General features: G+C 38.8%; 1 protein-coding gene and 1 non-coding gene across 2 annotated transcripts; both read left to right on the top strand.

Moving 5' to 3' along the window:
- The first annotated feature begins 6,920 nt into the window (after nt 1–6,920).
- Nucleotides 6,921–10,151, top strand: LOC144642163 (uncharacterized). The gene has a single exon (XM_078501152.1). The coding sequence runs from the start codon at nt 6,921–6,923 to the stop codon at nt 10,149–10,151; it is 3,231 nt and encodes a 1,076-aa protein (XP_078357278.1).
- Nucleotides 10,152–13,317: 3,166 nt separating this feature from the next.
- Nucleotides 13,318–13,404, top strand: Trnam-cau (transfer RNA methionine (anticodon CAU)). Its single transcript is given in 2 exon segments — nt 13,318–13,354; nt 13,369–13,404. It is a non-coding gene; the product is annotated as a tRNA-Met (tRNA).
- The last annotated feature ends 15 nt before the right edge of the window (nt 13,405–13,419 follow it).

Below are 13,419 nucleotides of genomic sequence, written 5' to 3'. Positions count from 1 at the left end.
CAGGGGGGGCCGAAGACTTCTCGACGCCTGGCACTTTTTTTGTATCACCATCATCGCCGGTAATTTGACGTCACATTCGGTCAAAAATGGGCAAAAATGTCGAGCACATCGTCTTAACAAATCGCCGAAAATGATTTTCAAGTAGACGTGTTTGTTTCGTTTTTTTGAAGTGGACAGCCTCGATTAATTTTGGTCCATGCAGTCGAGGGAGATTGTAGGGACATTGCTTCGACTATTTGTGGACAGATGTCGATAAAAGAAATGGCTTTACTACAAAATTGATGGCAAATAACGACGGCGTACTTTTGTGTCATGGCGGAAAATTTCGCTTACTCCAAATAATTGACCTGCCGACTTTTGGATCTAGCAATCACGGATGTAGCAAAAGTGATGATTTAAATAGCCTATTCGGTTGACACCACCACGGATCAAACACTGGCGGTTGTAGTTTGCAGTGGCTATAGCGGGAATATCATTATCACAAGCCTTGAAGTTTAAATTTCGAGCGAGTCATCTCTGCAAGACGTCGAAAAGAAGCTTGTAGCAGGGCATGTTTTCTTCGTATTTCTGAACTAACAGTTCTTGTGATTTTGTACTGTTGAACGGAGAGAGGTTGCAGATAGATTGCTTTGACCATTGTAGGAAAGATTTTGACTTCAGATACAGTTTAAGGAAAGTTTGAAGGAAAATGACTGAGACCTGCGGAGAGCGAAGTGCTGTGTCATGGCGGACAATTTCACACTCGCAAAACACGAGTCGTTCCAACTTTTGGACCTTGCAATAACTAATGCGCGGAAATTGTTAAGTGAAATAGCCTATTCTGTTTACTAGGCTATGTATGAATTACTGGTGGTTTTAGTTTGTAATGTCTACCTCGGCGATATCATTATCACAGGCCTTGAAGTTTCAGAGGTCGGTATCACTGGAGGTGTTTTTGTTCTATAAACTAGTGTGCACGTGTTCAAATAGACAACTTACAAACTGCGTGCATTCCGAAGGTTGGTACTCTTTTTCTTACATTTTGTATTGAACATTATATTGGTTCCAATGACTAATGTATGTATAATTGGTCTCTGTGGTCATCAGTTGTTTATTCTTTACTGTGGCTAACAATATGGTTTCTTTCTAACACCTGGGGGCAGCTGGGCGACCCTGGGGGCCGAATTCGAATACTTTGTGTTGAGATTTTTTAAAAACAGATCAGTTCATCTGTTAAGGTTAATTACAGCTTTATTAACTGTGGCATTAACAATTAAGTTTTGACGCCCTAGAGGCACTGGAGTGTGGAAGATAATTAGAACTAAACAAACAAAAATAAATTAATAGAAACAGAAGCTAGTTAAGTAATTACCGGTATAAAGAGGATGAATAACATCATGCTATCAACAAATCCTAGTGTAATTATATATAAATCACTCACCAGCTGTTAGTCAGTAGTTTAATTTGTCTTTTTAACGTTAACACTTATTATAAGAGCTGTAAAGGGCTAGAAACCGTTGTGAGCCTCCTAAACAGAAATCATTTAATATCTTAGAGGCCAAAACAAATGCACAAACCTATAGTTGAGCATTTTTTAATTTAGCATTAATATTGGCCTGAAAGAGAATTAAGTTTCCTTAATTATTTTATTGTTGTAAATATTTGTATAATCACTTTATATTATCGTCCTGTATGTAATTTGAGATTGACTTGTCTATTATATAAAGATTGATACCAAATAATTGTCACATGGCTCAGTAATTGTAGAGCTACTTATTCAAATAATTCTTGACCTGTTTCTAAAATCTTCTCAAGCTGGTAGCTACATATTAATCTGTTTTGAACAATTTACAGTTTTCTGAAAGGGTTTCACTTTGACAAAGCAAAACAACAATTATTGTGTACTTGGCCAAATTTGTTTGACAATGTCCATGGGTAATGTGCTACTACCCATTCTGATTAAAAGTATTGTATTTTTTGGTCTATGTGACTCGTCCTTTGAATGTTCATTGAATTGTTGAACTGGTTTTGCAGGGATGAGTGAGGATAAATTATTTTTTTAATTTGGTCTTCTCATTATAATAGCTGGTAGAGGAATAAGGATGTTATTTCACTTAGCCCTTGATTATAGAGGTTAATTTTTTTCCCTGTTTTTGGTCTGTGGCACAGTGTGATCTGTGAGTGGCAAAGTCAGTTGAGAGGTAGCCTTCCTTAAGCATCCATTATCTCGTATATTGGGCTTTCTAAGAAGGGTTGCACTATTTAACTTAGGGGCAAATGGGATAGGGGTCTCACTGAGGTACGAATAAAAAAACAAACAAACAAGCAAACAAAAAAACAAATAATTGAAAAAGATTTAGGCCACAAATTTTGAAATCTACTTTCTCAGTGACGCAATATATAACTGTTGAGACTAATCTCACTTACCTACCTGGTCATGAAAATTCTATTTTCACTTACCCAAGAGAAAAGCTTAATCAGATCTGGGTATTTTCTGTGCTATACTAAGACACATCATCTATATTTTGGGTGTCAATTTCTCAGCCATATCATTCACACCTGTATTTGGGCAATTATATAGACTCCCATTTTCTGACATTTTCTGTTTCCGATTTATACAGTGCATTATTGTTTAGGTACAGAAATTTATCTATGATATCCCCCACAAAAGGATTGGATATTCCAAAGAGGAGGTGGTGGTTTGGGGAAAATTTTGAACCAATGCATCAAACTTAATTAAAAATTCCAGGGTATGCGGGGGGGGGGGGGGGGAGACAGAGTCATAGGATAAATGTAGGGGGGAATATGCATATTTTCTGGAACTACACATTGAAAAGAAATTCTTGTGTAACCTTTTCTGTTATTTTAAGTTTCATATTATAAACTTGTGAGCAAATATTCATATCACTTTGGTTCTTAAAACAGTCATTCTTTTGTTCTTTATGCATGGAAATGGTATTTCCACACCTTTCCATCAAGGTAGATCCAATATCCTCCTTTTCCTTGACTGCATGCCTTCAATAATTTTAAACTTTTGTTCTGCCTGCATTGTCTCCTTAAACATGGTTTCATCTCATGCTTACTCTCCTTTCAGCTTTCCAATACCATTGAAGTGAGCTGTTCAATAAAACATAAACAGCTTAAACAAAAAAGGGGACTTCTGTTTGTTAAAATAAAAAAATTCACTTATCTTGTGGCAGCCAATGTTTAACTCTATTACTGATCGAGCTACCTAAAAATCTCATTCACTATACATCAGAAAAATAAATAAATGAAATATGGAGCAGCATTTGTTCTTTAGGTTGTGTATTGAAGGGTTGTGGTTTATGGTTTGTAAGTCTTATGTTGTTTTATCAACCCATAAAACAAACACATGCACACACATAAATTAATAAATAAAATGAATTAATTTTGAGATTTTATATTTAGCAAAAATGGTCAGTCATTGAGATTTATAAATGCACAAATAAGAACCACGCTAGTTAGGAGGTTGAAGTAGGTAACCTGTCTCTCCCCCACTTTTCCTTTTTTTTTCTAACTGGATTTTTTTAGCCAAGGCCAAAGCATTTAATTTTCAATAAAGCTTAAAACTTTTTTTGCCAGTCCTAAAATTCCAAATCAATAATGACAATTAATTTATTAATATATGTATTTATGCATTTATATCAGAGAATCCTGTTTATATTTTTAACATTTTTTTAATTTGTTATTATATTTTCCACTGGCCACACCTAAGTGCCCCCAGAAGGTAAAAGGTTAATTCTCATGCCACAATTAATAAACCTGTAATTAACCTTGAGCAACAGATCTATAAAGGATATTATTTTAAAACAAATCTTACAATAAGATATGATTTAAATTTGGCCCCAAGGTGAAAGAAACCATAATTATTTATTATGTTTCTTATAATAATATTAGCTGCAGTTGAGATGACCACAGGTACCGATAGTACATGACATTTATTATAGTACATTCTCATTGGAACCAATATAATGTTTAATACAAAATGCGAGAAATAGAGAACCAACCTCCATGACGATGCATGCAGTTTCTATTTGAACACGTGCACACTAGTTTATAGAACAAAAACACCTCCAGTGATACCGACCTCTGAAACTTCAAGGCCTGTGATAATGATATCGCCGAGGTAGACATTACAAACTAAAACCACCAGTAATTCATACATAGCCTAGTAAACAGAATAGGCTATTTCACTTAACAATTTCCGCGCATTAGTTATTGCAAGGTCCAAAAGTTGGAACGACTCGTGTTTTGCGAGTGTGAAATTGTCCGCCATGACACAGCACTTCGCTCTCCGCAGGTCTCAGTCATTTTCCTTCAAACTTTCCTTAAACTGTATCTGAAGTCAAAATCTTTCCTACAATGGTCAAAGCAATCTATCTGCAACCTCTCTCCGTTCAACAGTACAAAATCACAAGAACTGTTAGTTCAGAAATACGAAGAAAACATGCCTGCTACAAACTTCTTTTCGACGTCTTGCAGAGATTACTCACTCGAAATTTAAACTTCAAGGCTTGTGATAATGATATTCCCGCTATAGCCACTGCAAACTACAACCACCAGTGTTTGATCCGTGGTGTTGTCAACCGAATAGGCTATTTAAATCATCACTTTTGCTACATCCGTGATTGCTAGATCCAAAAGTCGGCAGGTCAATTATTTGGAGTAAGGGAAATTTTCCGCCATGACACAAAAGTACGCCGTCGTTATTTGCCATCAATTTTGCAGTAAAGCTATTTCTTTTATCGACATCTGTCCACAAATAGTCGAAGCAATGTCCCTACAACCTCCCTCGACTGCATGGACCAAAATTAATCGAGGCTGCCCACTTCAAAAAAACGAAACAAACACGTCCACTTGAAAATTATTTTCGGCGATTCGCGGAGACGATGTGTACAGGCCCGCAAATGATCCCGGCCCGCAAATGATCCCGGGACCGCAAATGATCCCAGATTGGACTGCAAATGATCCCAGTACCGGAAATGATTTGTGTAAATGATACAACAGAATACTTGGAATGGCGTGGACTTTATGAATCGTCTATGGATGTATTTTTATAAAAGACCAAGTGCCTCAGGCATAATAAAACGCAACGATTAAAAGCGGTGAAAATAACGCGCGAAATAATAAAATTAACATGTGACTATCTAAGTTTTTCATTTAGAAAACGCACCTAAAAAATAAACATGAATCTTCGAAGACGCCTCTGTTGTCTAATTAGCCACTTCCTGTGCAATGCTGCCTTGGTAGACACGAGCCTCCTTTTCCTTGGAAGCGCACAAAATTTCTACGTGCGAATTTTGGAGTTTATGACAGATTTTGAAACCGTTATTTGAAAACACATTTTCCTTCACAATTCGTTCTTGCAAATATAAAATGAAATACAGTAAACGGTTACAGCCCAGCGTCTCTGGGTAAATTTATTTGCATACCGCACGCATAGAGCTGTCAACTTTTGCACGTGCAAATTTCTTACTGTCAATTAATCTGTACTGAAAGCTACGCGAAAATGAAGTCAGTTTTTGAGAGAATTTTTAGTTGCCTGTGTCAGAATTTATTTCAGTGACTTGATGAAGACATTCAAATAAAAAAATAACCACAGATTTCGAAAGAGAGTAGCTCGATAACAAGAGTCGGAGATCGATATGATAGAAATCAGCAACAAAACTCAACTTTCTTCCAGACTTTACGTCTAGACATTTATAATGTCGCTATGAACGCTGCGTGACTGCGTGTGAATGGCTATCAGCTTAAAGCATTTCGCCGCAAATAAATCATCCCTTGATTGGAGAGAGTTCATATTTTTGTTGGTTGGATTGTTAAACTTTATGTCACGTTTTAGGTTACTAATCGGAGCATATTTATCAGCTATATTGATACAGTTGTGGTTTTGAATTTACTTTAGTAAATCGTTTAAATACGGTACATTCTCTCGCGTTAATTGTTTTTCTAATTGTTGTATTATTAATAAAGAAATGGATTAAATAAATTTAAATCCCCTGTCCAAATTCTTTAGTCCACGCATATCCAACTTTTTACGGTTAGGCGACTGTTTCCGGTCCGAGGATCATTTGCAGTTCAATTTTGGGATCATTTGCGGTCCCGGGATCATTTGCGGTCCAATTTGGGGATCATTTGCAGTCCCGGGATCATTTGCGGGTTGGGATCATTTGCGGGCCTGTACAGATGTGCTCGACATTTTTGCCCATTTTTGACCGGATGTGACGTCAAATTACCGGCGATGATTGTGATACGAAAAATCCGCGAGTCTTCGGCCCCCCCTGGGTGCCCCTGGGTGAGACTTGTACGCGTACGATGCTTGTTTCCCGCTCGATATTGAAGGGCTTCTTTGCAGACTTTTTTGCGCATGCCTTGACTATCTTTATGAAGAAATGAAACAGAAAACAAACCAAATGATGAAACAGTAAAGATTTCTTCCTTCATAGAGGCACCAAAAATAACAAAAAATCCGTAGTGAACCACATGTTGTAAATAAGCTAGGGACTAGGGCCGATTTTGACCTGCGAGGTCTGAGTCGAGTCTCGTGATTGACAGTTAAAAAACGTGCTCAAGGAAGGAATCGAAAAGAACGGAAAGGAGTCTAGTGTGAACATTGGTCTATCTCTGTAGTACGGAATATCTATCGAATCACGGAATTATCTCTTAGGATACTATTGTCATTTCTCGGAATCTATCAAGGAATCGAAAAGAACGAAAAGGAGTCTAGAGTGAACATTGGTCTATCTCTGTAGTACGGAATATCTATCGAATCACGGAATTATCTCTTAGGATACTATTGTCATTTCTCGGAATCTATCAAGGAGTCGAAATAAAGAGTATGGATCGATACATCATTCTGGTGCCGAGACCCGGGAGAAGAACCGGGACAGGAAAGGAACTGTGAAAACAAGCTTCGAACAATGTCGGAACTGAAGAAGAAATTGAAGAAGAAGGTAAAGGTTCGTGAAAGTCACCGCGTGTTCGTCAGGAAAACCATTCACGAAGCAAAAGATCAAATAGACAAGCCGGAAGAGCCTAATGCTCTGAAGAAGCTCAAATCCCTGCGTTGTACGTTACAGGATAAATTGTCGGAGCTAAAGACATTGGATAACGAAATTGTCGATTTGGTAGACGACTCGAAGATCGAAGAAACCGTGAGTGAAAGTTGTGACTTCCAAAGTGCAATTCAAGCCTGTATAGTCGACCTAGAAACAGCTATTGATGCGAAAACAAACGAGGGAAAAAGTCAGGAAGGGCAAGGAGCGATTTTGGATTCGCAATCGTCTAATAATTCAAGCCTTCAAACGTCAGGGACACATTCAAGCGGGTCAACAAACATTGCGACTCATGCAAAGCTGCCTAAACTCGAGTTGAAGAAATTTTCCGGCAATCCTATCTATTGGCATCCCTTCTGGGAATCGTTTGAATCGGCCATTGACAAAAACACCAGCTTGAATGATGTGGACAAGTTTCAGTATCTGAAATCACTTCTAGAAGGTCCCGCAGCTCAAACAATTTCTGGATTAACGCTGACAAGCTCGAATTACAGCCATGCGGTTGAGTTGTTGAACAAGCGCTTCGGAAGCAAACAAGTCATCATTTCGAAGCATATCGAATTGTTGATGCAACTTTCAAAGGTAAACGATGGAAACGATCTAAAGCAATTGCGGCAACTTTTGGACAGAACAGAGGCAGCAGTTAGAAGCCTTCAAGGAATCGGCGTTCCAACCGAAACATATGGAACATTCTTGACGCCTGTAATTATGGGAAAGATTCCGCAAGAATTACGTCTTATCCTGAGTCGAGAGGCATCCGATGAATGGGACCTTGATACTATCATGAAGTCGTTCACAGAAGAATTACGAATTCGCGAGAGGTGTGCTTTGGGACCGGTGACCGAGCAAGAAAGGTCAAAGGAAAAACATGGGTTTGGACTTGGATTTCGTCCTGGTCAAAACAGAAGACCCCCCACATCGTCAACTCTATTTTCAAGCAACGAAGGACCGCCGCTAAACAAGGATACGTGGTGTACTTTCTGTAATGGACCACATCCTTCAACCAGATGTGCTGTTGTAACCGACCCCGAAGCAAGAAAGAAAATTCTCCGTCGAAAAGGGAAATGTTTTGGTTGTCTGAGGAGTGGTCATTTGAGTCGTGATTGTCAGGCTCGATGTTACCGTTGTGGCGGGAAACATCATTTAGCATTGTGCAACGTCCAAGAATATCCAGGTCAACCTTCTCCAGCCGGACAAGCGAGAGGCAACAATCAGGAACAAACTGTGAGTACAAATTTGTATTTCACTCAAGATGTTAAGAACAACTGTGTTTTGTTGCAAACGGCTAGAGCGATTGTCAGAAATCCTAATGGAGAAAGTTCCTGTAATGTGAGAATCCTGCTCGATTCTTGTTCTCAGAAGTCTTACATAAACACGCGATTAAGGAGCAAATTAGGCCTATCGTCGATTGCAACTGAAACAGTCCTAATTAAAACGTTTGGAAACAGTGAAGCATCATTGAAGAAATGTGACGTTGTTCAGTTTGCATTGGAATGTCAAGACAATTTGACAGTGTTTGTTAATGCCTATGAAGTTGATTTGATTTGTGGCCCTATTGCAAACCAAACGATTGAAGTTGCACAGCAGTGTTACCCACATCTGCAAGGTTTACCTCTAGCTGATTATTCACAAGGGGATGAGGAACTTGAAGTGGACATACTAATTGGAGCAGATTATTACTGGTCAGTCGTTCAAAACCATGTGGTACGGGGGGAGATTCATGACCCTGTTGCAATTCGCAGAAGATTGGGGTATGTGTTGAGTGGTTCTGTAAATGTCGCAAATTCATGCCAAAGTCCCTCAAGTGTTAACATGTCACATGTAATGAAGACGGAGTGTATGGTGGTCAAGGAAGATTTTGTCTCAAAGAATGATTCCCTCAAAAATGAACTGAGCAAGTTCTGGGACTATGACACTCTTGGAGTTAAAGAAGAAGAAGAATTTCTTGGAGATTATCTGACCAAGGTGAAGTTTAACGGGGTCCGCTATGAAGTGTCTCTCCCATTTAAGGAAGAACATCCTGTTATTCCAGATAACTACTTGTTGGCACAAAACCGTCTCGCATCTTCCTTGAAGAGATTGAAAGCTAAGCCGGACATCTTACAGCAGTATGACACTGTAATCAAGGAACAATTGAGCTCAGGTGTAGTTGAAATGATTGACAAGAGACATGAAGAACAATGCCTTCCTGGAACTGTTCATTACATTCCTCACAAAGAAGTAGTGAAAGAAGATAGAACCACAACCAAACTGCGAGTAGTCTATGATGCTAGTGCAAAGTCTCGAACCGAAACAAGTTTGAATGATTGTCTCCTGCCAGGCCCTGCCTTAACTCCATTGATTTTTGATATCTTGGTGAGATTCCGTTTACACAAAGTAGCTCTGATCGGAGATTTGGAGAAGGCTTTCCTGAACATTGAAATTAATCCTGAGGAGAGAGATTTGTTGAGGTTCTTGTGGATAGATGACATCAACTCTTCAAATCCGGAAGTGATCACACTGAGATTCACACGGCTTGTGTTCGGCTTTGTATGCTCTCCATTCATTCTGAATGTGACACTAAGGAATCACTTATCAAAGTATGAGAACATTGATCCAAGTTTTGTAGACACTGTTGTCAGAGCCTTGTATGTTGATGATTTTGCGTCTGGGAAGGACACGGTAAAGGACAGCTTTGAACTTTACCGGAAATTGAAGTTGCGCTTCGGAGAAGGAGGCTTTAACATGAGGAAGTGGGCATCAAACAGTCAAGAGTTAACGGAGCTGATCAAGAAAGAGGAAGCAGCAATATCAGCAACACCTAAACCATTTCCTGAAGTAACTCTTGCATCAAAGTCTAATGTGGTTGAAGATGGTTCTTCAAACAATACTGTGAATGAAGAAACCCTGATCAAGGTGATGGGTGTTCCGTGGGATCGAATAGAAGACAATTCTCTCAACAAGACTCTTCTGAAACGTCCGATTCAGAAGCTCTACCCTCTTGAAGTTAATGAACTTGACGAAGTCACAGCTAATGCGGAAGCTGTACAGCCAAACAGCGGATGGAACATTCAGATGGTCAGGGATGAAGACATCCCAACAGTTACTGTTGCATGAACTGTCTGAACCAATTTGAACACTGAACTGAATTTAAGAGTCATAGTTAAAGTTTGTCTCGCCTTATGATTGACTCCGTCAATCAGGGGGAAGTGTGTTGTAAATAAGCTAGGGACTAGGGCCGATTTTGACCTGCGAGGTCTGAGTCGAGTCTCGTGATTGACAGTTAAAAAACGTGCTCAAGGAAGGAATCGAAAAGAACGGAAAGGAGTCTAGTGTGAACATTGGTCTATCTCTGTAGTACGGAATATCTATCGAATCACGGAATTATCTCTTAGGATACTATTGTCATTTCTCGGAATCTATCAAGGAATCGAAAAGAACGAAAAGGAGTCTAGAGTGAACATTGGTCTATCTCTGTAGTACGGAATATCTATTGAATCACGGAATTATCTCTTAGGATACTATTGTCATTTCTCGGAATCTATCAAGGAGTCGAAATAAAGAGTATGGATCGATACATCACCACATGAACCCCTTAAGGTGGCTCAACTGGATTTTTTAGGGGTAACACCGCTCTAGTTTGAGAATTAACTACGTCGCCATTAACAATGCTATCGAAAAACTATCACCACAGTTGTATTAAATAAAGATGAAATTTTTTTATGACCAGTGTTATATTGACATCGGAGTTGCCATAGCGACGAAATGACGTCATTACGTTTTTTACTTTCGATGGTATTCCTCGGCACCAGGAGTTTTTTTCGAAAATTGTTTATGGGAGCTTGTACCACACATAGCTGCCTCAATGTTGGCAAAGTTTGAACAAATTCTATGAGAGCGTTTTCGAAATATTTGGGGATGAAGTTTTCGGGGCTATAAATACAGTCAAAAACATACTAACGAGAAAATGGGGTAATATCTAAAGAAAACGACGCGCCTGTGAATTGCAATTTCATCTTATAGTAGTTTGATTCCATTTAAAATCGCTGTAAAACAGTGGTGGGGATTGCTTTGGTCGATTGCGAGAAAAAAGAATTTGATGAGCGTGCGTTCCGGTGCTCTTGTTGCCATTTTTGTATATAATTTGTAATAAAATGTTCTTTGGCCAGTAGCAGTTCTGGGATCTGTATAAGCCTTGATTTTATGATTAACCTCCCCATCCCCTCTCCCCCGAAAAAAGTAATGCCCTTGTGTCTCCTTACCCAATATTGTTTGTGAAAAATGTTTTTCCAATAATCGACAAACAATATTCAACATTGATTGTTCACTCTCGAGACTTGAAGGCGCGTTATGGTTTACGAGAATTGTTCACTGTGTACCTAATTGACTAGTAATTTTACTGTGAAGCTATGATGTCTTCCAAAAGAAATTCATTATCATCGCCTTGGATGAATCAGCGGCAATCACAATTTGTTTTGCCAGACAAGTGCTTCAGTTCGAGATGCGCATACAGCTTTTACAGCAAGTGTATCCTCGCGAAACTACCGTGGGCACATGATAAAAATCCAAGAAAAGACTAAATATTAGCCATCTCAACACTGATTTAGATAATTCTACCAACCTGAAAGCATTCCACAAAGACGCGACAGCCAAATTAAGACGGAGTAAGTTCCACGAAATCTCCAGGACTGTGCACGTGTCTCTTGTATTTGTACAACACCAACAGTTTAGGTTGAACTATAGTTGTTTCGGTCCAGTTATCGGCTCCTGGCTTTGGAACATATCTTCCTTCTTGTCCCAGCGTCATAATATTCTATTTTTCAAGCTAAGTGAAGCAGATGTTTTCGTTTTCGCAGCGTCGTAAACGGAGCAAGAAGGTGACGGCAAAACTGTACTTGTGATGAATAACAATCAGTATGTGCACGCATTTAAGAAATAATTTGCAAGGGAAATTTTTGCAACAAAGGTCAGAGTTGCGCCAAATCGGCCAAAAACACAAGGTACAAATTCCGTAGTTTTCTTATAATCATCAAACTTTTAGAAGATGGAATCCATTCGATCGTCGATCTAAAAAGTCAGCATAGACCTTTTTTAAAAGCTCTAAAAGACTGAAGCAACGTCTCGGTGATAAGAGTGTTCACAGAGAGATGGGCCAGGGTGATCGTTTTGAAGAAAGGTTGGATTTAATACGACTTAACTTTTGTAGACATAAAAAAACGAACAAAACACGGAAATCACTGAACTTTGTGAAAATGTTTGAGGTGACCATAGAACAGGTCCTATACAAAGGCAACTCTGGCTGGCAAAAATTCGAAAGCTAACATGCATTTTTATATTGTACTTCAAGAAAAAATTTTGAGCTTAAAAACTGCGATCAAGTGAGTCGGTCGGCGACCAATATCAGTTTCGGTTCTCAACAAAAGATGCTTTAAAATTGACAAAACCATTCGAAAAAGTTTTCCAGTTGACAAGGTATCCTACACTTCATTAGCCTGCAAACAGGCTCCCGAGTGGTACTCCCCCTCAGGCCCCGCACTTCCGCTCGCTTTGCACGCGTAACATCACTCGGGAGCCTCGCAGGCTAATACTTTCTCGAAAAAGGTTCTTTGAAAGGAGGTGATTATACTCCGTGGTTTTACAACGACCCTTTTGTAAGGGTGAAACACGTCTGAATTGTAAAGCCTATTGAACAAGAGCACTGCCAATTATCACCTTTTTGTAAAATCAAACTAAAACTGTACATTATGACTTCACAAATCCATGTGGGGTCCCTTGTCAAACATTTTAATTTGTCAAAAATAAAATTACAATGTTTACCGTGAATCATTACAGTTTTTAGTTCTTTTGGTTGGAAATGTTTATCTAACTGGACCACCCAGTTGAAAGGCAAACAAGAAAAAATGTTTAGGGATTAATTACAGTATATACATGTCGATACGAAACAAAAATATATTTATTGGCTAAATAAAAATACTTTTGCCGTACTCTGGTTCTTATATTCCATGTTTTGGTCCAAACCGGCTTTATGAACGGGGCGCAAAAGATAGAACTTTGTGGATCTGAATTGTTTGTGTTTTCTCAGTGAACTGAAACGTTAGTTAAACGTCCTTACAATCGTGATTTGATTGTCTTGAAGTTTATTCCCTTTAAAAAAGCAACGAATAATTTCCATAAAAAAAATTGTGCGTCGAAAATTCATCTCTAATGCAAGAAAAGGCGAACAAAGAAGCATGTAGGTAAAATATGTATTTATATGTTAATTTTTTCCCGATTTGTCAGGCGTGCCTCGTTAGCGCAGTAGGCAGCGCGTCAGTCTCATAATCTGAAATCAGACATCTGAAGGTCGTGAGTTCGATCCTCACACGGGGCACTTATTTTTTTTCCT

The sequence above is a fragment of the Oculina patagonica genome, chromosome 2 (assembly GCF_052425735.1).
Source record: "Oculina patagonica isolate OP01 chromosome 2, crgOcupat, whole genome shotgun sequence".
NCBI classification, from domain to species: Eukaryota; Metazoa; Cnidaria; class Anthozoa; order Scleractinia; family Oculinidae; genus Oculina; species Oculina patagonica.
Note: the sequence above shows the minus strand (reverse complement) of the source record. Positions and strands in the feature narration are given on the sequence as shown.